General features: G+C 38.1%; 1 protein-coding gene across 1 annotated transcript; it reads left to right on the forward strand.

Moving 5' to 3' along the window:
* Positions 1 to 11,019: 11,019 nt before the first annotated feature.
* gpr156 (G protein-coupled receptor 156) lies at positions 11,020 to 24,996 on the forward strand. Its single transcript, XM_034008809.2, has 10 exons — positions 11,020 to 11,246; positions 15,699 to 15,853; positions 16,447 to 16,571; positions 16,949 to 17,084; positions 18,787 to 18,897; positions 21,449 to 21,574; positions 22,053 to 22,148; positions 22,435 to 22,671; positions 22,874 to 23,035; positions 23,583 to 24,996. Exons 2-10 carry the CDS (start codon positions 15,737 to 15,739, stop codon positions 24,951 to 24,953), a joined length of 2,481 nt encoding a protein of 826 aa, XP_033864700.1. The 5' UTR covers positions 11,020 to 11,246; positions 15,699 to 15,736; the 3' UTR covers positions 24,954 to 24,996.
* The last annotated feature ends 2,682 nt before the right edge of the window (positions 24,997 to 27,678 follow it).

A 27,678-nucleotide genomic window follows, 5' to 3' on the forward strand; every position in this document is an offset into this window, starting at 1 on the left:
CCTCAATGCTGAGAAGTACAGGCAGATACTTATTCATCATGCAATACCATCAGGGAGGCATCTGATTGGCCCCAAATTTATTCTGCAGCATGACAACGACCCCAAACATACAGCGAAAGTCATTAAGAACTATCTTCAGCGTAAAGAAGAACAATGAGTCCTGGAAGTGATGGTATGGCCCCCACAGAGCCCTGATCTCAACATCATCGAGTCTGTCTGGGATTACAAGAAGAGAGAGAAGCAACTGAGGCTGCCTAAATCCACAGAAGAACTGTGGTTAGTTCTCCAAGATGTTTGGGCCAACCTACCTGCCAAGTTCCTTCAAAAACTGTGTGCAAGTGTACCTAGAAGAATTGATGCTGTTTTGAAGGCAAAGGGTGGTCACACCAAATATTGATTTGATGTAGATTTTTCTTCTGTTCACTCACTTTACATTTTGTTAATTGATAAATATAAACTATTAACATGTCTATTTTTGAAAGCATTCTTACTTTACAGCATTTTTTCACACCTGCTTAAAACATTTGCACAGTACTGTATATATATAACTGGTAATTCCAGGATAACCAGTGCTGTAAAAAAAACTAGTAATATCCAGGTGTAGGTTGATGAAATTGACCACTGAGTGTTTTTAAGTTATTGATGAGCCACCTTCTATGCACACACTTTTTTTTCTTTTGTAAATAAAAATGTTTCTAAAAATGAAAATGCCTGCTATACAAGAAAATTGAAGCAAAAATACATTTACCACACCTTGAACATTTTTTAAACTTGTGTGCTAACACATTTAGTGATATATATATATATATATATATATATATATATATATATATATATATATATAGTACAAAATAAATCTGCTTTGTAGTTGGTTCTTAAAACGAAGACACATTCTCTTGCCAAAATAAAATAATTTGTTTTAAAATTTAACATATTTATATGAAATTTTAATAATGCAGTTAGCCTTAATGCATTCGATATTTTTCTAATCTTCATTATTTTTGAATATGTCTTGGGAATTGATTTTATGTGATTGTGTTTGTGTGCACCTGTCTTGCTAGAATGTACAATGTTGATGATATATTACTGCCATACATAATAAAACTAAAAGTTTTTGAAACGCTGTCTGAGTGGTGGTGGTCAGTCTTGATGTGGTTGGAGAACAGGGCCCTCGGCAATCCACATGCCCCCATATCACCCCTTTCTGTGGGTTATGTCTGTTTGTCTTTCTGTAGATATAGTGGCACATTTTATTTACTGGTTTATATCAGTCTAGAAAGGGATATTAAGTAAAGAATCAAACTTTACTTAATCCACCAAAAAACACTGTAAAAAAAAAAAAAACATTATTTAAACAACTAAGGCTTTGTGAATAGGATCCACTGTGTTATTCAGTTAAAATAATTTGAATTGAAAAAACAAGAAAAACAAGAAATTGCCATGAAAATAGCTTCAGCCACATTCATTGGCTGACAGGTGCCACGTTGTTGGAATGGTGCCTACCTGAGCAGTACTTGTCTTCCAAGATGTTGAATTTGCATCTCAACATGGAACACTTTCCCAGCTGGAATACAAAAGATGCTTCTTTTCATTCTCTACCAAAGGCTCCATGTGCTTCGCTTTGCTTTTTTCTAGATAATGCAAGACCTCTCAATAAAAGCCCTACAGGCAATCTTAGCTTTGTGTAACTTTCATTCAGTGGTGTGAAGAGTCTATGATCTCATTCCTTAAACACGTTTCCAACACATTCGATTTTTAAGATTTGCAAAGAACATAAAATATGTTTTCAGAAACCCCACAGCCTGTATAAAGTATTACATGAATATATATATTGCTGTGATTTTGTAATGAACAGCAATGTTTATCTCATAGACTATTTTTAAATACATGAATTCAAATCCTACGTATGTCACCGTGAGACTGGATTCACCCATTGCACGACTAACCTTTGTGGCATCATACTTGTTGCAAGCTAACTGTAAGACATTGCTAAATATTAGCAAATGTTTAGTTTTTTAAGCAATGGTCAGCTGAAGATGCACTCATCTTTTAAGCAGTATCTCAGCAAATAATAGTGTATTGAGAAAGATTCCACATCTGCACACCCACTTCTTTATATGGTGCTCAACTTTTGCTTGGTATCATAAGAAGAAGAAGATTGTCTGTGCCATTTATTGAATGGTTGATTATGATAATGTGGAAAATGATGCAAAAAGTCATTAATTAGACTCCACACACTCCAAACAAAGTTTTGTGAACACTGAAAGTCAACAATATTTTTAAGGAGTGATTCCTAAGTGTTTGCACTTATCTGTCACAAGACACAATGACACGTCAATAGCTGTACATCCCTGCATTCTGTCACTGGCTGCTGAGGCGCATGTGTGTTTGGAGGAGAGAGCTAGGCGCTCTTCCTGTGACATGCTGCCTGCTGTGTTTACAGGGAATCGTAGCTGAAGATTGGTGAGCTGTGGTTCATTAACCTGCTGGTGGGCGAGTCCCAGAGGAGTGTCTCGCTATAAAAAGGAGCCCCCTGACCAAACCGGTCTCTACCATTGAGACAGCAAACACAGTTTGTGAGAGCTTGTTGTGGTAAGCACTCTTAAAATAAAAAGTCTGTTTCAACCACCGATCACCGCGTGTGGAACCAGGGATTAGATTTGGGATTTGTAAAATCCTATTAAAAGTATAGGGAGAGATTGTGTCAACAGAACCTCCTTGTAAAAGTAGGACACAGCAACCTTTTATTTTTAAGTTTTTGCACAGTGTTTTGTTTATGTTTTGATTATTGTGTACTCTAGCTGTGTGTGCACCTGTGGTCTACCATCGCTGGTAGTCTCACAGGGTTCTTCTGTGGTTAAGTAAAAAATAAATCCTGTGCACTTTGACAAAGAAAGCTTGCCTGTCCCTCCCGTTTGTCAGCGGCTAACCCACATCCCTAGCACAATCCCACTAATCAGCCGCTGTACACATTGTGGTGGAAGCTGGGCCTCTTCTTGTAGAAGAGCACCCTGAAGCTCCTGAAGTGCAGGGTTGCACTGGACAGGCTGCTATTGCCATCTGTAGCATGTCCCAAGCCTACTCAATAGGGTTCTGTTCAGGACATTACACTGGCCTGCTGTATCTATCCTCTTGACTGGTTCCTGCTCAAGATAAGCAGTGATGATCCTTGTTTGATGGGGCCCGGCGTTCTCATCAACTAAAATGCTGGCCTGAAGTCTGTCCCAACTGCAACAAGACGTCACTATCGGATGGATGGGGAATCTCATCCCAGTACCTAACAGCAGTAAGTGAGGGTGCTGTTCTGGATACATGGAAGTAAGTCCTTCCCTGTATGCTGATCACATCCCATCATGACGTGGTCCCTCATGAAGCCATCTGCAAACCATCTGTAGAAATTCGCTACCGTGACTCAGCTTCAATATGGTAATCTTCCTGTTGTGACCCCTCACCAGGTTGTCTCCTCTGCTACTGGTTCAACTCCACATATGTGAGGTCACACTTTGAGACACACATTCAGTTATTTTATCAGACTAATTAATGACTTTATGACCCTTCTTTTTGTTATATATCATTTCAGTAAGTCTAGATCCCCAGTAAATCTTGAATAGTATATTAGATCTAACTCTTATTAGATTGTGTATTTTAATCATAATTTTGTGCCTCTTTGTAAACCTTTGAGAATACTGTATTTAAAAAGATGTTACAGTGTTAATCTCCCAATGCTTTGTTTGACATGTAAAACTGTGGGGGTTATCGTTTGGAGACTATAGCAACATGTACTGTATAAAAGCTGAACACAGGGCACTTTTAAAAGCTAAAGTACAGGCCTTTCTTCTTCTCCCTTTTATTGTTTTATAACTTCTGAGATGTCATATGATTAAAGGCAATGTTATTTCACTAGCTCTGTGCTGGAGGTGAGTGGTACACACTGGGTCTTTCCATCAAAGAGCATTTCCTCCGTAATTAACACCTTTCATGGGCACAGGTGTTTTCATGCAGTTGCTCTTTGAAAGAAAGCAGGTATCGTTCTACAATTTCAATAGGTGAAGAAATACTAATGTCTTTCTTTTGAAACATTACGTAGTTACCTTTAGATGCATGGGGTCAATTTGTTTCCTTGTGTGAATAGTCCATATTTATAGCCTTTGTGTTCCAAATCAGCTCACTAGCATTGATAGGTAAATTCAAACGGCACTGTAATGACGTTTCTGTCACCACTGCAACGTTACTGGCAGGAACACAACTGGTGACACTGCATTCAGACTCGTTTCAAACAGCGCTTTAAGCTTGGATCACATTTGGTGTGCCACATAGAGGAAGAGATTTAAATGTGGGTAAATCATCATTTCAGATGAAGAAACAGATCTGTTACTGTGTTAAAGTACAACAACTTTTCATGACCGTGCTTACTTGTCTAAGATCCACATGCATGTAGTAGGAAGACAGCCATCTCAAATTCATGAACTTTTCTCACAAACCCAGAACAATAAGCTCATAGCTACTCACAGTCAGGAAGAAACATCCAGCTGCTGGGCAGGATGAACAATGAAAAATCTACCAAATGATGTGTGTGTGAAAGGGCAGACAGGACAGAGTCTAGACCTGTAATGGAATTTGACGAGGAACCCCTTTTATTTGAACAACTTATGATCTTTAATATCCACAAAGTGGACTTAATTTTAAATAACTTTCTTGAAATAAAGTTTCTTCTGTATTATGAGGTTAAGTACACAGTAGGATGCTGTTTTATTTGATCTTTCCTGACTATAAAATGTAGCAATATTTCTCTTCTATTTCTTTATTGAACATTGTGAGTCTGTCCTGGTCTATCTAGTATTGTCCCTTCATATTCCTTGCTGGAGAAAGAAGCTTGAATTAAAATATGTATCTAATCATTTTATTGTCCTTACCTATTTAACAATGTTTGCAATCATTGGTTCTTATTGCATGTGTAACCCAGGCAATATCAGCCTAAGTGTCTTTGTGAGAGCCAGCAATACAAAAGCAACTTGGTCCTTAGTACCTGTTCAGTAGATGGCACTGTCTCTTTGATAAAAACTGGCAGTGTGGTCCAGTGGTTAAAGAAACAGGCTTGTAACGAAGTGGTCCCCGGGTCAAATCCCACCTCAGCCACTGACTCATTGTGAGACCCTGAGCAAGTCACTTAACCTCCTTGTGCTCCATCTTTCGGGTGAGACGTAGTTGTAAGTGACTCTGCAGCTGATGCATAGTCACCTTGGATAAAGGCGTCTACTAAATAAACAAATAATAATAATAACTGATGTAACTGCTGATCTGTTCTTGGTTACACTGGCAACCAGATCTCAAGAACAGTTCCTGAGCTCAGGTCAAAGCACCTTTTCACAGAGCCTGGTACCTGGGTGTGAATAACATTTAAATGTAATTCACACAAAATATTGTAAGAACCATGGTAAAGCATAGTAGATACACACTACAAAATAAAAACACATTTGCTGCGCAAACTATAGTATTGCACTTTATTCCTCCTCATCCCAAAAAAGTTTTAAGGCATTCTCATCAGCCCTGTTTATGCATAAAATGTTGGTACTATAAAGAGGAGGGATGAGAAAATATTGAATTCCATCTGCTGCAATTAAAAATGCCCTATAGCAAGCTACCTATTTCTTACTCATTAGAAAATCCCTTTACCAACCGTCAACACCATGGCAAGATGGCTTTGGATGAATGTGCCTGAATTGCCTTTTGCTTGATAATGTCTTGGATGTGTGATGTGGAGTAGGGAGAGGTTAATACTTGAATCCTGCTGGTGAGGAAGTTGAAACTCAGAGCCATCATATGAATGACAATCCTTTTGTAATAATTTTCCGTTCTTGTGAATGTGATCTCCTGGACTCAGTGTAAAAGATAAACGGATTGTTGTTTACACAAACAGGAATTACTGTAATGATGCATCTTTAATCTTACTGCATGATGTACAGAATACAATATACAATGTACAGGTTCATTTTTAAACGTGTTGCTAAACCTGTAATAAACTTTACAGACAAGAAAGGTTTGTTTATTGCAAGCGCCATTATAAAGAATAAAAATTATTGTAGTTTGTTTAAACATCTTTTTTTTTTTTTTTTTTTTTAAAACACTTCTTAGGGCTGGGACAAAACAGCTATAATAAATCTTAGCCAAAAAAAGGAAGATGTGAACAGAACGCTCTATCATGTTCTTGCCAAATGATGGCAACAAAACACCCACCCTTTACCTTGCATTTTAAAAACAAACAGTTATTATATCACCATAAATTCAGATAAATCCAAAAGTAACTACTAATCAGGAAGTGCGTGTTTAATCTTCCAGGTGTTACAGGTAAAGAGTGTATAACCAAGTCAGACCAGTTTTTTTAAAGATATTAGTGATCAACCTCAACCAAAAATCTGTAGACACATTTCTTCTTATGTAGGTGTGTTTAATAATTGGGTTGGGTAAAACTAAAAAGTCAAATGAACAGAGAGAGAGGGGAATATCAGACCTTAAGATAGCTGTGATATGTTTGAAACAGGCATGATAGAGGTGGGTAGGACGGGGCTCAGAAGGATAAAGACTTGATTATATTGAGCAGGTGTAGAGCTCATATTACACTCCATTGGAGGGCAGGCAGTGCTATCAGGTGGAACCTGTGAAAGGTTAAACAGGAGGGCTGCTGCAAATTGAAAAAGAACCACAGACACACGGAACTCCATATGCTTCAGAAGTGCTGTGATATAACCAGTGTATATGTATAGGCCTGTGCAGAATAAGAGGCAACGCAGGACAGCATGTAACAAACTGACAATACAGGAGGATGCAGTATCTGATCTAATCTGGGAGCTTAAAGACCTGAGGAAAAAAATCAGAAGTGCTTTCAAAAAAGAAGATTTCTCAAGGTATGTTTTTTTTTCTCCACGTGAGTTTATCCCTTTCTCTCTTAGGCATTGTAAGAGGTAGCAACTACATTTGTAGGTCTTGGTAGAATACTTTGCAAGGCTGTCAGTTATTAAGGTGGGCTATCAAAAGCTATCATAGGAGTTTACTGTTAGAGCAAAAATCATGCATAATAGGAACTAAAATCTACCCCATTTGAAATTAAAAGGATTTAAACTGCAGTGTCTGGTACAATACAGACAGCAAAACTGCAGTATTTGGCCTCATTATTATTATTCTTTTTGTTTTCATAATTAACATTTTAAATAACGAGTCTTTATTAACTGCTGCCTGGAGTCCTGTTGTACTGCAATATTGCTAGACTTGTCAGTTTGGAGATGTCTGCAATACTGCTAGACAGGCTCTCCTAGTGACAGGGAATCCTCTGATTGGTTTCATTTCTGTAAATGTTACATGCTGGAGGCTAATGGGAAGATCCAAGCCCTTGAGGAGTGAAACACAGCCCAACGGTGTCACATTGATAGTTCAGAGTCCAACAGTCAAACAGAGGCTGCACCAATGAGACATACTTTGGCCCTGAGGTATATAGGGGAGGTTCAATAATAAGCTAGGGTAAAAGTAGGAGCCACAGAGCAATTAAATGTGGCAGGTAGCATCAGCAGACCATGGGGAAGGCAATGGTATGGCTGGCACCTTATACATTATGCTTGAAGGTAAAAAAGCAACTGAGAGCTTCTGTGCAGATGACTTTCCTGGTATGCAACTTCACAACTACACCACACAAAAAAATAACTTGATTTATCATTCTCAATTCCACAAATGAAAAACCAAATTCAATTGCATTATTATTATTATTATTATTATTATTATTATTATTATTATTATTATTATTATTATTATTATTATTATTATTATTATTATTGGACCGTAGTTCAGTTGAACACTACAAGCACTGGCTTCTCAGGGGGCTGAGGATGAAGAGGATAATTGGAGTGTGTGAAAGAAGAGAGGCTGTATCCTGTTTACCATGCAATATACAGTAGTTGGCGCTGTGACTCAAATTGGCAAAGTATCACCCTCTTCCACATGTCTACTGGCTTTATTATGTCCAAAACTGCATTTATTATTTTCTTAAATTGTTATGTACATCTTAAATATCTACATTTGTATCTATGTATAGGTGTGATAGGTAATCCAGTGTCCAAAACAAAAACTCTGCAAGTCAACACAGAGTAAGATGACAGAATAGTGATGTACTGGCATCAGGATACAATTATGTGATTACCTCATGTGATGAGATGAAAAAAGGCCAGCAGTTCAATTTAGTTTGAGGTCAAACCAGACCAACCTCCATATATGGATTTAACAAATAATGTTTTAAATGGAACAAACTGATGCATAAAATAACAACTTGTACGACCTCACCTTCGTGAATTCAAACTCGCATTACACAGCCCCCCTTAGCTTGCAGGTGCAGCAGACTACTCAACCTGTTTGTAATGGTTAACACTAAAAACTGTGCAAACCAAAAAACAAACAGCTCAAGGAAATGTATACATAGGTTTCGATTATGTTTTACATGCCACTAATATATAAAATGAGTATAGATAGGACCGAAGCAACATCCTACACAGATAGAGATAACCTAAAATAAAGATTACAGTCAAGATACAACTGAATTAAGTGGAAACAGAATTATTGAAGGATTTGATTGAAAAACACTGTACATGTTATAGAAGTAAACCCAAAATATCCTGTTCTGTCACTCAGGGACAAAAGCACACTCACAGACACAGTCACAAATACATGCACCCCCCTCTGCACTGTGGGAGATTACGCATCACTTGGTTGTGTCCCAGCTATAATTACCACATATTTCCTCGTTACAATTTCTTTACCCAGGTGGGTTATTAAATCACATGAAGATGTATTATTTTTCCTGAATACCACAGACTGTTGTTTTCCCACCTGTGGAAAACAATCATTGTCTGACAAATATGCAAAAGAGTGGGACACAGTGTAGTGTGAGTCCTGGGCATATGCATTTGCAGCCATCATTTTTATGTGTTACCACTGTTGTTTTCAATATCTATGCTAGTCAAATAATTATTTTCGAAATTAACCTATTACCTAATGCTACTTTATTCATGAGTCCTCTACATGATTTACCTGATGGATACTTGATTCACTGTGACCGTGCACATTACACCTGTTACATTCTGAACTTGATACTGATTACTTTGCCAACAGGGTATGACACATGATCTCAGCTGGCTACAAGGTAACACTAAATAAAACAATATAGGCTGATGGCTTCTAAGCACAGCATGCACACCAAATAAAATCATTATTCAAGAAAGGTACATGCATTAATCTTTGAAAGCTATCAAGTATTTGCATATAATCAGATAGAACGGTTAATTGCAACTCAGTTTGGTTTTTGCTAATCACTGGTGCCATTGACACTATCCAGGAGTAAAGTGTTTGCTGGTGCATCAGCACTGAGGAGGTCAAGAACTGGGCATGTCAAAGGAGCCTTATCATTTTAGATTGACACACAAACCTAGTCTGGGACTGCAACTAGCTGGGCTATAGAAACATTCCACACATACCTACACTGAGACAGGATCTTTAGAAAGAGCATAGTAATATACAGATGCATGACAAAAGTCTGCAGTTATTACTCAATAATGGAGTGACAAAAAAAGCATGGCTGAGAGATGACACCTGTTCTAAAACCACTGCTTCAAACAGTGAACTCTTTCACAGGACTACAATGATTACTTGAGACATACAGACAAGGAAATAAATTACTTCAGAAAAATGTAGTATAATAGTGATAACTTTTTAGACTCAGCATTCCATTATTACTTCATTAGGCGACACAGCAATGCCCTTATCCCTTAAATAACCTCAGGTCAATACAGGTCAGGTTGTTTTTCTTATCTTATATGGCTGATTTAAAGACCTGCACTCTTGAACTGCTTTACCAAAGGTAACATTAGATTAATAACAGTTTCGCAAATAAGAGCTGATAAATAAGTATATACAATGGTTTCCTGAGTTTGGTGCTCAAAAGCAGTGGTTCTAAACTTTTGGATTGACATAGACATAACAATCTTGAAAAAAAAAAGATATTACTGTTTGTTTTTATTTTTTGAACAAGAAACTCAGGTTTAAGGCAAAATTGTAGCTGAACTCCAACCATACCTTCTCAATTACCTCCCCTATATATACACCTACTAATTAACCAATATCTCCTTATTCATTAAATTGGTATGCTGTGATGGAGTACCCCTAGGGGACATTTATAAATGTCAGCTGTTCTTTTTTTTACCATGCTTTGTTCTTTATTATTATTATTATTATTTATTTCTTAGCAGACACCCTTATCCACGGCGACTTACACTTGTTACAAGATATCACATTATTTTTACATACAATTACATTATTTTTTTACACTTTTTTTTTTTTTTTTTTTTACATACAATTACCCATTTATACAGTTGGGTTTTTACTGGAGCAATCTAGGTAAGGTACCTTGTTCAAGGGTACAGCAGCAGTGTCCCCCACCTGTGATTGAACCCACGACCCTCGGGTCAAGAGTAAAGAGCCCTAACCACCTCTCCATACTGCTGTCCTACTGTCCATACTAGTGCTATAACACGATTTTATTATGTTTTACTGAATTATTCAATGCTTTTACCAAGGTGGACCACAGTACCCTTTTATAAGTGTGGTATAGGTTTGTTTGTCAGTAAATATTTATATTAATTTGTTTTGACAAGACGTCAATGTGAAATAGCTAACAATTACATTGAAATCTTCAATGCTCCTTCTACAAGGTAACTGGCTGTGTAAGCTCTCGATTTTAATTACACATTTCAGGCCGATGATGCACCATACTGGTGAGGCCTCTCCTTGAAACAAAATTACAATACATGTCAAGCTGTGTGTGTTCTTGCCCAGCTTTCTGTCTTACTTTTTTGACTGCCTACAGAAAATAAGCCCTCTCCTTTAATTATACCCTGTCTGCCTTACCCCCCCTCCCAGCCCAAATTTTAATTCTTTACAAACTTCAGATTGCCTCCTTCATCTGTTCCTTAATAGTCACAGTGACTAGCCTGAGGAAAGTTCAGGTGATGAAAAACTCCACCAGCAGTCAATTATGAACTTGTAACACCATGGAAGAAAAGGAGCTGGAGGAAAACAAGGAACACAATTATTTGTCTTCCTCTTTCAGATATGCATTGAAGGCTGGCGAAAGAAAAATAAAAACATTACTGGAGTCGTTTACTTGATACCAGTCTCAAACCATTGGTTACTTTCACACAAGAGTCTCCCAGGTAAGTTTTCAGTTTTTTTAATGTTTCAGAAGCTACAATAATGTCAGATTTGTAGGGACTGATTAAAAATACACAATCAAGTATTGTATTTTAGACATGTATGTTTACCTATTCTTGTCTGTTATATTTTTGGCAGTACAAAATATTAGTCTGCTTTTTTTATTTTGAAAATAAGTTTTAACACTTAAATACGTTTTCACGATGACAATAAACATGTATTTTGAATTAGCTATAGGCATGACCAAGAAAAACTGTTAAATGTTTAATTCCATTCCCATTATAAGCCTACTTTAGTTTGAAAATAAATTATCTTAACGTACTGTATTGATTTAATGCTTACAACTATATTACTGGCATGTTGTATTCAGTCTGAATATATCAACGTTACATTTTAAAGGTACTTCTACCTGGTTTTGTGCCGGGCATGTTTTAACCTGTGAATTTAAATCGATACACTAAGCTAAATGGTATTAACTGGCTATGAGGGGGGTAAACGTATAACGTGCATTCTTCTGCTTGATTAGCTTTGGTTAAATTATTAAACGGATTACGTTAGACTTGTAACAGACGCTCCTGGTACGTGTATTTTGTTAACATTTTTTATGTTTTAATTTAACAAAAGATAAATAAAAAAAATGCGGCGCTCTGCTTACTCTATGACGTGCATATGATGTTGCTACGCGTTTCGTGCAAGGACACTTATGTGTGTTGTTTTAGCATCAATATAAACCATAACAAAAATAAGGATTTAATTATAGGATGTGTAATTATAAGAATCAAGAAGATTTTCCTGTACATAAATAATACTTCTGAGAATGTCTTCCAAAAGTTAGATTATCAGCACCATATTTGCACTATTTATGATACTGTTTTAAAATAGTAACAAAAGGTCTCACCTGATAATTACCTACTGTACTTGATGACCCGAGAGGTCCGTGTTACTCCACCCTCTAGCAATGATAAACTGCGGTAGGATTATTATGGTAGTAAAACTTTCAAAACATGAGTAATAAAGTAATAAACTTGTGATTTAACAGTTTGTTCAAACAATTTAACAACAGTGCTGGATTTTGTAAATAAATATACAACTGTAAAGAGAATCCATACATAGGAAAACGTTAGGTTACTCACGTAACTCTGGTTACCTGAAAGAGAAGACGACCACCAACGACATTATGTATGGGATATGCCTGCCCATTGGGTAGGTATCGCTGAGCTCTCTAGACCCCTTCCTGGGATGACGCACTCGGTCCCGCCCACCGAGGGATTAAAACCGTCATACTGAGGAAGCCATTTTCTCTTTTTTAAGAACCCATGAGGGCGACCGATGCGACCTCAGGGAACCAGGGTTACGTGAGTAACCTAACTTTCCCTTTCAATTTGAAGATGACCATCAACGACATTACGTATGGGATAATGTATACCAGAGCCGTCGCGAGGGAGAAGGAACGGCAACATATGAGGGACGCATCAGAACCGCTTAACCCCAGGGTTAGTGGTGTGAGCTTACACCCTCAAGGACCCTCGTGCCTAATGAAGGCAGGGCATGGTCTACCACATTAAGGCGGTAGAACCTGGAGAAAGTGCTCAGTACAAATATCGGACAGCAAGTCCCCTCTGAAGAGGGCCCAAGATGTAGCCAACCCTCTAATGGAGTGTGCGGCTACCCTACCAGGTGGGCACGGGCCAACACCATTATACGCAGTCGAGACTGTGTCCACAATCCAATGTGACAGATGCTGCTTTGAGAGGGGCTGTCCGAGGGTCCGTGTCCCGTGACAGACAAAGATCTGGTCTGACTGACGCAGAGCTCTTGTCCTATCCACGTAGCATCTCAATGCCTGCAGTGGGCAGAGGAAATTCAATCTCTCATCCTCATCTGCATAGACAGATACTTCAACTCTGTGGAGTGTATGGGCTCAAACTGGGCCTTCGTGAAAGCTTCCAGTACAATATCAAGGCTCCATTTGGGGAGAACAGTCCTCCTCGGAGGACGTAATTGCCGCTCGTCCTTTAAGGAATCGAGTAACCAAAAAATGCGCACCCAGAGATCCCGAATCCACTCTAAATACACCTTTAAAGTGGAAGGTGGCCTACCAGCATCAAGCAGTTCTTGCAGGAACTGTAAGACAACTGGCAGTCTGGAAATACTTCCACTTATAGGCATACAGCAACCTAGTGGAATCTGCCCTAGCGTTCTGCAGTGTACCCACAACCGCATCTGATAGCCCAAGGGTTAACCAGCTGTCCCTTTCAGGGGCCAGACCCATAGCTGGAACCTGCCCGGTTCCGGGTGCCAAAGAGTGCCTCTCGCCTGGCTGAGGAGATCCATGCAAAGCGGGATCTCCCAGGGGTGGCCTTGTAAGAGCTGGCACAGGGTCGAGAACCAGATTCTTCTGGGCCACCTGGGGGCCACTAGAAGATCCGATGCCTTCTCTAACCGGACCTTTTTTGAGAAAGGCCCGGAGCAGCCATCCTTGCCATCCTTGTTTGAACAAGGAGAGGCTCTCTTGGATAGCTGCTACTCTGTCAGGTATGTATCGTGTTCTGCACCAACTGAACACAGTGTGCACAGAACACTGCTTGCACTGGGTACGCCATAAGCTATAATATAGGAATAATGGAGGAAACACATGGCTGGAAGGGCCACTCGACAGTGGGGATGCGGCAAGGCCTAGCCCGTGGAGGAACTGTGCTGTCCCAAGAAGGAATAGACAACCACTCGCGAGGGTGACTGCACAGGCAGACAGATAAGAAAGGCAAAGGGCTCGTCTTTTTCAGAGTCTTTGATTCCAGGAAAGCAGGGAGCCAGCTTTCAGCATGAATGCAAGGGAAATACAATCAACTTGATTCGACTTGAGAAGCTCTTTTCTATCAACACGCTCAGCTGAACACAGAGGTTCTTACCATACCGTCTTGAGAAGGAAAAAGAGAAATGGCTTCCTCAGTATGACAGTTTTAATCCCTCGGTGGGTAGGACAGAGTGCGTCATCCCAGGAAGGGGCCTACTGGCAGCTCTGATATAGAGAGCTCAGCAATACCTACCCAATGGGCAGGCATATCCCACACATAATGTCGTTGGTGGTCGTCTTCGAATTGATAGGGAACAAGGTTTTTATGCTGGGTTGTTTTTTGGATGATGATAATAATAATAATAGCATCAGTAATAAAACAAACATAAATGAGACAGATCAATTAAAGCGATTAAAACCAAGAGTTTAATTTTTTTAATCGCTTGACAGCCCTAATTTAAACCCATTCCCCTGATATGACTCAGAACTGAGAATCATTATGGTAAAATAATAAAGACAAGATATTTTTTTCTTAAAAGCAATCTCCCTTCAGAACCAACAGATGCATAATGCTGATAGTAAATACCAGCATATAATACATTGGTGTCCTGACACAGCCTGAATGAGTGGACATGGCATGACACTGTCATATAGCAAGGTTGGTGTCAGGCACAGTGTCTCAAGGTAGCTGCTTGCAAAGCAGAATCCATCATTATTATTATTTATTTATTAGTAGACACCTATATCCAGGACAACTTACAATTATTACAAGATATCACATTATTTTTACATACAATTACATATTTTTTTACACATAATTTTTACATACAATTACCCATTTATACAGTTGGGTTTTTACTGGAGCAATCTAGGTAAAGTACCTTGCTCAAGGGTAGCAGCAGTGACCCCCACCTGGGACTGAACCCACAACCCTCCGGTAAAGGGTCCAGAGCCCTAACCACTACTCCACACTGCTGGGGACTTAGTGATCTCAACATTGCTGACAACAATGTTTTCTTGGATGCATAGGCATGAGATTAAAAACAAAAGTGATTAATTTCTTTGAACTTGAGTCAAAGATGTTTTATTTATTTACAGTAAGCCGCCAGTGAGTGGGCAGTGTTCTGAGTAATTTCTCCTTGGATTAGTGAATTATCATAGTTTTGGAACTTATTCTAACTGCAATTACAACAGGCATGTCAGTCATTGAGCATAATAGGCTACCTCATGAATAGACAACATTTAATATACTTACATATCTGGTATAGATCACTGTACTTCAGAGCCTTGTCCAGTAGGATAAGGTTGGACCAAAGGGGCTTACATTATGTTTTTCCATATGCTTTAAAAAAATACAGTGCTTCATGTTGACGTAGCTGTGAATTACATTTTAAATGCACATAATATACTGTACTGATTGTTTCTGATATAATATGTTGTGGATATTTCAGTGTAAAGCTATCAATAAGATTCCCTAAGAAAAAAAATAGTTATTTATTTTATAATTATTTTGTCAATCTAAGAAGACTGTATGGAAACTTTTGATTGGAGTGTTGCAGTTTTTGAAATGCCAAATATTGCCACCTTGTGGCAAAGATGTATGTTCCAAGTCAAGCCATTTCAAGCAATGTCATGTAGATTGTATTTGGCATGCCTATAGGATGACTAGATGAAGAGACGTGAGCAGTGTGGATTGCTATGGAACCAGTCCCCAACTGTAGTGACGTGTGTGGCTCCACAGACTGCAGCTTCGACCCAGGAATTAACACAGAGGAAGGCTGGAAGGTGCTGCAGAAACTCTGCAAAATTGCCATCGTGAGTGCCTTTGTCTTGGATGTCTACCTGAGAATAGCCACCTGGGATCTCAGGTTGGGCACAGTCCAGTCGACTGCTTTTTATTTAGTAGGTGGGGAGCAAGAGATGATGCTACAGCACATTCCTTTCAAAATGCGTGGTTTATTAAACTGAATTGAATTCAGTGGGATTGAGTTTCGGAGTCTAGGAGGAGTTTTGGTGGGCAACGGCACAGCGTCCCCAAGAAAATAGCTTCAGTATTTATTTGATTTTTCAACCTTGTAACATAACCTAGGCAACTCAGTGACCAAACAAAGGCCTGTGTAGTAGCAGCGTCCCCTCATAACAACCAACACTTGTACTATTTTTGTCACACTTACATTTTGGCTTTGTAGGCTAGTGTAACAACGGGCAGCATTGTCTGATATACTGCTGTTACAGATTCTGTCCCATCGTTGAGATGAGATGAGGTTAAAAACTCTAAAACCACAAATGCAGGTGAGCCTGGCATAGTGGTTGAGATGCTCACTTGAGGTGTGCAGTGTTGCCAGTTTGTGCTCAGCCTCCACTCTGTTACACTAACCTTGTTGTGTTTTCTATCCCTTGTCCTGTAGACGAGCTCAGTGAATGAGTCCCGGATCTCACCCGCTCTCTGCTCTGTGATTTGGGTATTGCTGTCCTGTGGAATACTGCTGGCAATATTCTTCTTAGCCTTCACTCTCAGATTCAAAAGCAACAGGTAAACATCCCATAGAGATTACTGAATTTTACATATTGATAGAAATATTTGGAATGGGCTAAGTACCAAACCTGCTTTCCTATTGTGTCTAGAGCCGTAAAGGCAACCTTATAGGAACACTAAAATCCAGCATTTGCTCTGTTCCTCAGTTTTGAAGGATTAATTAACAGCCAGGTTGGTGTTTATAGATATACAGTTCTTCCAATAGACATAAATAAATAACATGTCTCTGTACTTACACAGTATGTGACACGTGTATGATTATTAAAATACTGTTTTTAGAATCAGCTCATTTTGTGATCCTCATTTTTTGATCCCCATGCACACACTGTAATGCTTCAACTAAGTGTGTTTTATTTTATTTTGTGTTCATTTAGGATTGTGAAAATGTCCAGCCCCAACCTCAATGTGGTAACCTTGTTTGGAAGTGTTCTCACTTACAGCAGTGGCTTTATGTTTGGGATCGAAGAGAGCACATTACTGCCAGGAACAGCCATGAGAACACTGTTACAGGTAGGGGACAGAATTCCCACACAGGGGGGACGACTGACTTTTCTATGTTTTCCTGTGCACTTTCTTTCATAAAAGTTGCTTTGTCTGCTTTATGCCATTTAAAAGCTTAGCAAAGTGTAGTAACAAATAGTAAATAAATAGTGAAACATGGTAAAGAAATGTAACTGAATTGTAACAAAGAGGTAATTATTAAAAATCAAATTCACAACTTTCATATTTTTTTTATATCAATATTGGTAACATAGTTACACGTGAGCGATGTTCACAAAGTTTTGTATTTAAGATTTACAAAATCATTTGGGTTTATAGCCAAAGAATTTACAGAATTGGTTCCAGAAACCTTTATCCTTTAGAACCAGACAACAGTGGTGATAATTATATAAATCAACTCCTCTAGCTTTTTACATGTTCCTTTCATTTCAATTGGATTTTAAAGTAGTGGTGGCTGGATGTTGTAATTGTATGTTAGTACATGATTTAATTATTTCTTCTAAAGTCCAAACTATTGAAAACTTAAAAAAAGGAACTAATCGAGAACTGTGAATACTTTGCATATCTGAGTCACCAAAATAGATTTTAAAAGACAAACAAGAACTATTGATCATATGTAATATTGTATGTTTGCCTTCCATAAATGTATCTACTTACGATGCCCTTCATTTTAGAGTGTGCGCCATACTCTTTCTCTGTACCACTGGATAGAATGAAGTAAATCCACTGGATTGTATAATAGGGGTTTTCTGATTCTGATGCACTAACTTATAAAATAGACCTTGAGTTTAGGGGGTAGGAAATGCTATAAAGGAAAGGAACACCTGAAAAGTATAGATCAATACTCAGATAGTTAGGTAGTTAACCAAACACAGGTAGTATGCAAGCTGTATAAAGTGTTAATAATGTACACCCATTCATTATATAGGTCTTAAATGTGTGTTGTTGTTGTTGTTTTTTTTTTAAACAGATGATTTAGCAAACATGTCTTTTAATATTTAAACATGATATCTGGTATTACACTGGGTTAAAGAAATCTCTGTTTGCAAGCCATGCTTTTAGACTCTCTTGCACTTCCTGGAGCCTTTCACATGGAAGGTGAAATTGTCCCCACCCCTTTCACGTGCTTCTTTCTTGTCTATAACCAGCCAACTACTTCCCCTTTCTGCTGACATGCTTTCAGCCAAAAACATGTTCTTACGGAGAAGTGAGTGCTGAGGTTAAATAACCAAGGAAGTAAAACAGTAAGACTTCCTTGAAAGGCAAGGCCAGCAAACTGAGAAGCCAGTGCAGTACCGGGTGTCTGTTTTCAATACATGTTTGCTATAAACTGCACATTTGGGACCTATGTAGCCATCCAAGTGCAAAAGGGGTAATTTGGAATTATACTACATGATATTGCATGTACAATATATTTTATAAAAAACTTATTTTGAAAGAATGCTGATGCCTGGGAGAGGTGTGATCCAATACCTTGGTAATAAGGGTTGGTTTAAGTATAACTGAGGTTAGATGAAAGTTACAGCTACAGGTATTCAGTATGTCAAAATCACCATTGAGTGCTTAAGTAGAGGACTGGCTATTAGAATATTGAATCACTGGGTTAGCTGATCTGACGCACTTAAGACTTAATGATACATTTCATCTGCTGGTTCTTTTAAAAGGACTGTTTTTTGCAATGATTTAGAACCCAATACATTCCCTCTTCCAGGCACGGATCTGGACTTTGTGCATTGGCACCTCGCTTGTGTTTGGACCAATCTTAGGAAAAACATGGCGGCTTTACAAGGTTTTTACCCAGCGCATGCCAGACAAGAGGGTGGTATGTATTGTGTTTTTGTGTTTGTATTTTTAATCACGTGAGGGTTTCTAGTTTATGCCAGTATGTTTGTCATCGATTTATTGAGAACCTGATGGAAACCTGCATGAGACCTCATAACAAGAAACCAAAAAATGGAACTACTTTTACCTTCTACATACAATTGTCTCTATTGGGGTTCCAGCAAGTGGTGACTTCAGCAGTACTTCAATTTCAGTGGTCTCGTTCCTGTACCCACTTCTTTACCAAGACAGTAACTCAATACAATCATTTGAAAATTTCACCTGGGGGTAAAATTAGCAGGATCTGTAATACCCCTGATGACACATTTCAAGCCAGGCAGCACAGTGATCAAGCCACAGTAGAGGTGAAATTCTCAACAACAAAGTGCAGGTTCTCATATGCACAGCCGGGTGTAAACATTTTAAAAATTTAGACAATTTGAGTGCCAATGAATAAATACTTTCAAAATGTATACATATTGGTACACGAAACATTTATAAATACAAACTAAACCTTAAAAAATAACAATTATAACCAATTCACCATAAACAAAGAAGCTGAAAATGCTGAAAGCTTTGTACCCTCTGCTTGTATCACTCAGTCATGTACTGTAATATAACACTTAAATTAAACCTGAAATGACAAGCATTAAGAAATATTACACTACGCAGTAACTGCTGTAGAGAGGGAGTTTTGTTTCAAGATATCCTAAAAAAGGGATGATGTTATAAAATATATAAAAAGAACAACTGTGCTATGAAAAATGATACAAAAAAGTCTAAGTCAAACAATGCACAATGGGGGCTAAAATACCCCTCGGATGTATTATGTAACAGGCACTACTATGACTAATGATGTACTTGGCCATTTTAATCTCCATAGTATTCTCTGAAATCAGCCCCATCCTTTCCAGACCCTGGGTACTTACCTACAACAGGACCTGGCCATGCTACCATGTTTATTTTATTTATTTTGTACTTATTACTTATTGTGATAAATTGCCCCCACTCAGGTTCGTTGCCCCTTTAAAGATTGACCCAGACACAGAAAATTGGGGGTTCAGCGCTTCCGCGCACTTTTAATAATACACACAATAAACAAAATACAAAACAAAACATACACCTAGCTCCTTCGGAGCGCTAACTAAGACTCAGGAACACCCTGTCTATAAGTAGGACGGCTAAGCCGTTTCCCCACCAAACAAAAACCCAACAAATTAAAACCACACAGGTTTGACACAGAACTTAACTTTTGTATTACTGCTCGGAGACAGAGCACACCATCTGCCTCCTTCTACTCAGCAGCCCTGAGCAGACTGACTGCACCTCTTATATACCCTGCACCTGGTCCTAATTTACAATCACTACCAGGTGCAGGGGATCATTAACAATAAAACACTTAACCAATTAAACAATCAAACAATCAAACAAATGTGCATTCTCACATGTTTTCATGCAGGGAGGATTAACCCCCTCCCTGCTGTGTTACATTATCTTACAATAATATGTTATGTGTGCTTCTCTGTTGTGTTTCTGTGTAGATTATGATCTCTTGCAGAAAAAAGAAACAGGCAGAAACAGTATAAAAGTAGACTTTTCTTATTTTATCCCTGTGGTTTCTGCACAAGAAACAAAGTGGCGAAAGACACGTTTTCATAAAGTAATATCATTACTGTGGTTTACTTCTGCCTTTTTTTAAATCTCACATTTAACTTAAATAAACTCTTCAAAAAGGGGGCAAAGAAAAAACACCTCACCATTTTGGATTTTGTTTATTACAGTCCTCATAACAGAAAATACTAGGATCACAATAAAACAAAACGTTGATCACTGTGCTTAACATGTACCTTGCAAGTGGGGCCAGTGTTTGAAAAGCGTGAAGCACACCTCCATCTGTATCCCGATTCTGACTCCCTTACCAAATCTGAAGCGCCACTTTGATCCTGTATTTTTACATTATTGTTAATCCCTACTGTCCCACACATCACTTTAGGATCATTGACAATGTAAAATGGTAGAATCAGCCATATTTTTAGATGACTATTTATGCTGTAGATTTTTTTTAATAAAGCAAGTGCTTTAAGTCCCCAGGCAATGGATAAGCTAAAGTGCCAGTACTTGGCCAAAATCCACCATGAGGCTTGGAAACATTTACTTTTTTTTATAACAGAATATGTGAAAACTGGAGTGTAACGAATATAAAATAGCTCATTTTGCAATTAAATAAAGATGAATATAAGTTCAGATTTTAGACATGCCTCCCATGAATACAAATGGAAGGACACTTCCAGAAAACTAACAATGCTTCTCATTGTGCTGTAAAAGATGGCACAGCTTGGAGCTTATACTGGTTATGAATGGCCAGGATTCAATCCTCATATTTTGTTATACACAGGTCATCCTTTTATCTAGCAAATGCCAAGTGAATACATAAAAAATGTATAAATAGTGTTGCATGTTATGTACTGAGACTGTCTCTGCCTCTGCTTCATTGCAGACTGTTCTATATTAGGAGTACTGAATGCTCAGAAGAACATGTGTTTTTTTTCCAGATTATTAAAGATATCCAGTTGATGGGATTGGTTGCTGGTTTAATGCTGGTGGATGTAGTTTTTCTGACAACCTGGGGCCTGACTGACCCAGTTCAGTGTATGAAATCTATCAGCGCAGCACTAAGGGTGAGATCATTTATCCATAACCGTGAATATTCAATCATAAAGTATACAGCAGTGCTAAATTGAACCTTGGTAATAAAAGGTTTAGATGAAACAAAAACATTGACAAAAACTTTTTTGTTGAAATGTTGTGTAATATTTTTACTAAAAATAAGAGAAGTTAGGGAACACAGTTTAGATTGCTGTCGTTAAATTTGCTAAAATAGTTTAAAATTAAGAATAAATGTACTACCATTTATTTCTGGTGGTTTGTGGGGCATAATTTGCCTGTTTTACACCACATTAAATATTCTTAACAGCCTTAACCCTCTTATTTAATGACTGTGCGTAATATAATACCTTGGACCATTTTAGGACATTTTGTCACAGGTCACATTTAGTATTGTTTTTACCACAATAACTTGATGAAATCCATTTAAACACTAATAAAGATATTTTCTCAAATGTTTCCACTAAATTAATATGTTTTGCCAACTTCCAGGTGTCTAGCAGGGACGTCTCTTACTCTGTGACAGACCTGGAGACCTGTGCTTCTGTGTACACTGATGTGTGGATTATTCTTATTTCTGTCCTCAAGGTAACCCAGCAGATGTATCCTACACACACAGCTGCTTTTTTTTGACTGAATCAATACCTGTTGTCGGTGACAGAAATGTTTCAGTTGTATTGGTAATTAAATTCAGAACATCTAGTTCTCCTTAATGAGCTTTGCCATAATGATCCGTTTTTTAATCTTAAAATGTAAAATTAATATACCCTTTTCTCCATCATGCAGTTGAACAGTATAAATACTATTCTGACTATTCTGTTCTTTTTTTTTATCACAATACCATTTTGACCTCATGTCTTATCTTGTCACACAGGGGAGCCTTCTGCTGTATGGGACATACTTGGCTGGGCTGACCAGTAATGTGAGCTCTCCTCCTGTAAACCAGTCTCTCACCATCATGGCAGGGGTCTACCTCATCACCCTGTCAGCTGGAGTTACCATTCCTGTCACACGCTTCTTCTACACCTGGCCCAACCTGGTATACAGCTTCATCTCCGGGACAATCTTTATCTGCACGCTGACAATCAACTGTCTGGTATTTATACCTCAGGTGAGGAAACATGGGGCTTTTTATTAATTTATTTTTCAGTTTTCCATCACACATAGCTGTAATTTCTTTAATGTATAATGTATTTAAGTTTTAATAATTCACAAGTCTTAATTTACCTCATAATTCATAATTGAGAGTTATGCCTCATGGATCGTTAAATGTCTCCTAAAATAAATATCATCATGACCTTCTGCCACAACAGTTGACCCAGTGGAAGCAGTTTGCAGATGAACTGAATCAAAGTCCTAGACAGATGGCAAAGTACTTCAGCAGCCCTAGCAAAAGCATCCATTCTATGTACAGCGAGGAGGAGATTTACTGCTTGCTCGGAGAGAACAGCTCCATGAAGAGGCTACTAACAGAGGTAACAGATACTCTTGTGCAACCCCACTCCTAGACCCCAAGATTAGTAAGCCTTTTGTTAAATTCTATGGGTGTTAAACCATAACACATCATCTAATGCTGTAGCCTATAAAAGGATTGCCTGCCTAAGTGACCTGATATATTATAAAGGAGTCATAGATAAGATATTCATTCAACAAGCACAAGTGAAATAATACTATGGGGATAATGGGAGCCATACTCATTCCAGCTTCTACCCAGTTCCCCACTATAAAGACTGCATTATAAGATAGGGGCACTGCATAATTCCCATTTAAAAAAAAAATAAAAAACACCTGTTGCTGAAGATTACTTTTAGATGGTCAGCTTGGAGATTGTTAAAACCACCGGAGTTATGTGACATCAGAAATATTTGAAGTGTTTTTTTTTTTAATGGAGGATCATACATGAGTGAATATACCTGTTTAACAATGATTGAATCAGAAAAAAATAATACATTAGGTTGTTCCTTTATTCTATTGCACAATACATCTGTGACAGGCTAACATGAATCTTTACTCATTTTTCAGAAAAACGCAGTGATAGAAAGCTTGCAAGAACAAGTGAACAATGCCAAGGACAAGCTTATGAAGCTGATGCCAGTGCACTGTGGCAAGGATCACACAGAACTGAATTCCACCACCAAGTCAAGCTTAGCATTCACTCAGATCACAGAGGTCAGACTTGAAGGCCATAGCCAGGGAATGGAAGGCCTGGAAATTATTAAAGAACCGTATTCTTCAGACACACCTAGCAATCTAGAAAGCAAACCTGCTCCACAGAAGGATCTAGTATTTACTTCAGTATTGGAGTATAACAGAGACCATTGCTCAAGTCATGACTTGGGATCGGTCAATGTTAGGCAACATTGTGACTCCCCCAGTCATATAGATACGGAGCTGCACCAATTAGATTCTAAACCTGTTTCCAATCCTCATCAGAACATCAACCTTCAGAACAACAAAACGGAGAAATATGTGCTGTTGACATCCTCAGATTCAGGCTCAGCACTGCATATGTCACCTAAAACTGTGGCTCCTGAGAGCTCTGATTCAACCAAGGAGCAGTTAATGGCAAATAAGCACAACTATGTAAGCAGTGAGAAACTACAAGAGATCTTACAGGATCTCAGTATAGATGCGGTCAGCTCTTTAAGGTCACCAGCCATGGCAAGGAAAGATGCAAATATACAAGAAGCTGACCCATCAAGGATGCAAAAGGAATTACAGTTTTACTGCCAAAGTATTTCTCCATACATAATGAGGAAAAGAAGGCCTCCGTTCAATCCAATGAGGGGGGCCCCTCCTCCATATTGTTTCCCTGGGTATTTCCCTCCACATGCGAGGTGTGTGGCAAGCAATGAACTTGTAAGAAAACATAATAATATGGACACAAGGACTAAACCCAACAGTGATGATTTGCTTCCTCCAAATACGGCTTCAAAGGACGTGGATCAGCTCCCAACCATAAGCAAAGATGAACCCTCTTCTTATGGTTCACAGTTGGCATCAGTGAGAAGGGCTAAGTGTGGTAACAGGTGTGACTACCCTGGGGGCTACTCTGACTCTCACAAGAAGTCAGAACAAGCTTGTATATGTAGTATTAAACCTTTCTCAGGGTTTAACTCCAAAGGTTTACCATGCAGAGAATCAGAAATAGAAGACCTGGAGCAGTCTCTCTATGATTATTCAGACTCAGACTCGAGTAGCTCCGAGGAGGATTTTTGTTACAAACCTTACTACGACACTTATTTTCAGGGACCATATGAATCCACTGAGAGTAATACCTCAGAAACATCAGACAGTGAACTAGGTGTATCTCCGGCTCACTGGGTTAAGGCCTACAGTAAGGCCCATCCTGTTGTTAACTTTAAAGAGGACTTGAAACCAACTTTTGTATAGACATATTTCCTAAATGGCTTCTTCTATGATAGACAGCTTGACATGCTTACTGCATAAGGTGTAATAGACCAAACACAGGAAAATCATAGCACTGAGGGTTACAACACTCTGGACTATAATACTAGACAGTGAAGAAATGCAATTGAAATACCTTTTGAAATGGTTCCGCCTGGCAGCAAAAGTTAATAAGACCCACTAGCACGCCTTTTAAATTTTGTTAAAACATTCATAGAGATGCATTGTTTTGAAGGCCTAGAGTTTCTTTGATTGAGAACTGTACTTGATGTATGTAGTTTGATTTTAGTGTTTGCAAAATGCTGATAAAGAGGTGCAGACTCAAATGTTGTACTTTGAAATATAACAGTAAAGTTATGTAACATAGTGTTAATAGCAGCTGTAATTCAATAGTGGTACAAGAACCTGTAGTACATTATTCCAGACTTGACATTTTTTTAAATGTAGATGGGTTGTTTAACTTCCGATATTTTATAGCTTGTAAATAAAAAGAGTTTTTTTTTTCATGACCAAATGTGTGTACGCTGCTTTATAGGAGAAAGTTAGCTTTTTTGACATAATGGTCAATTACAGGTGTTATTCCTAAAGTTTTAATTCCCATATTATTATATTTCAGTTACCTTCAGTTTCACATCTAATTTCTAATACATGTTCAGCACTTTTCAACAACAAACATTTTGACTATAATAACACTCTATAATAAAACCTTTTGGCTTTATAAAATGTAAACCAAAAAAACTATTTGTAAATGCTCAGCAATGTTCAACATCTCTGAAAGTACGCACCCCTATGTATTCACACATCCTGTGCCAGCCTGCATTATGGAATCTGTGGGACATGGGAGAATGACACAGAGAATATTCCATATAAAAATAATATGGGCTTTAGATTTTCATTTCATTTTGACCAAGAATACACTTGTCCATTCTGTTAGAAAGCATAAACCCCAAACTAGCATGACAGGAACCGAAATGTTTACTCACTAAGCAGCTTGCTGTGTGATATTTGTAGATACAGTGCATCTTATTAATGCATTCAATAATTGTGTTCTTTAGTATCAAGTCCCTTCTTGTTGTACTTCATCGTTGTTTCAAGATGTTTTTTGTTCTTGATCATAAAGCCGTCTGTTAGAGAGCTGCAGCTGCAGTGTGTGTCTCCGTTTCCCTTCTGAACTTGACCTTGTGACTGAATCACAGTAGTTTAATGCAAAACTGTTTTGCTTTATTAACGTGAATGAGAACAATAGTCCACTTGTAGTATTATATCTTTTCAAACCCGTTCTTTGAAACATAATGCATAATGTCACCATATCTACTGTACACCCCTCAGTCTTGGTGTGTTGTGCAAGGTGGTTTTATCTACTGTACTTTATCCAACCCACTCAGGACCTTGATAAAAGACCACATTGACCATTAAAATGTCACCAGCCGACAACCCTATACGTATGGCCTACTATTAAATGAATGCAATTATATTATTAATAAACAAAGTCAGTTTAGCCGGATGGCATTTACAAGAACTAACTAACATGATTGATTACTGTACATTGTATTGTATTGTTCTGTTGTAATTTTCCAGAGTGATTCATTATCTTCAGACACTTATTTATGTAAAAGCAGAGAAGAGTAGAGTGGGGGAAATGTCCGTGTGAAGGCATGGGTGTGAAAAATAAACTGTGCTTCCTTTATGCGACATGTTCTTAATTTAACACCATTCAGAGCAGCCACAAGGTTTCTAGAAACTAATCATATATCTGGCACATTGAACTGGAAAACTAAGCTGCATTCAGTTTAATTTATAAAGTGCTATAAGTAATATAATCCCACTACCCTTATACACATTTGTCATAGTACAAGCATAGCAAAGTGTACTAAAGCACAGTGAAAGTATGGTAAAGCTTAGGTAACCATTGCAAAACACAGCAAGATATGATAAAGTATATTAATAAATGGCAAACCAGGATAAACTATGTTAAAGGCATTCATAGAAAAGGCATGGTAGAACTGCAAAAATACAGTGCAAAATGTATGGTATACAAAGGTAGCCAACAATCAACACCTGTTCCTTTTAGGAAGCATTGAAAACCCTAAAAACAGGTTAAATATCATTGCACGGCCCTGGAAAATCAGTATAATGTCGCTATGAATTCTGAACTCTGTTGGTGAGATGAGACTAAACACTCTTTAAACACGAATGCAGATGAGTCTTGTCCTTTTCTCTAATGATTATGACGTGTGTGGTCGTCTCACTGTTGCACATGGAGGTATTGCCGGTTTTACACCACACAGGCCCATTGCTTACTGAATATCTAGATAACCCTGAATAGATAAACATGGGTACCATCACTTTTTTTTGTTTAACTTGCACAGCTTCAAACATAACGTCTGAGCTAAAACTATAGAATTGAACATTGAAGAAGACATGTTTGTTTACAGGTAAACTGGTTTATTTTTTTACCTCTTAAATGTCAAACCTAAATAGCTTAGTTTCAGCTACTCCACTCAGAAAAAAAGTAATGGTAATAATAATAAAATAATAGAAGTAATGGTAACTTGAAATTGAGTATTAACAAACTGAAATATAATAAACTTGATGGCGATGATGACATTTAATCCATATCCTTCCATTGATCAAGACAAACTTTCAGAAAGTGTTTTACCTGCTTGTCTCTTATCAGTCAAAAAAGCTTTAGTAGGCAACACAGCTCATT

The sequence above is a fragment of the Acipenser ruthenus genome, chromosome 9 (genome assembly GCF_902713425.1).
Source record: "Acipenser ruthenus chromosome 9, fAciRut3.2 maternal haplotype, whole genome shotgun sequence".
Taxonomy (NCBI): Eukaryota; Metazoa; Chordata; class Actinopteri; order Acipenseriformes; family Acipenseridae; genus Acipenser; species Acipenser ruthenus.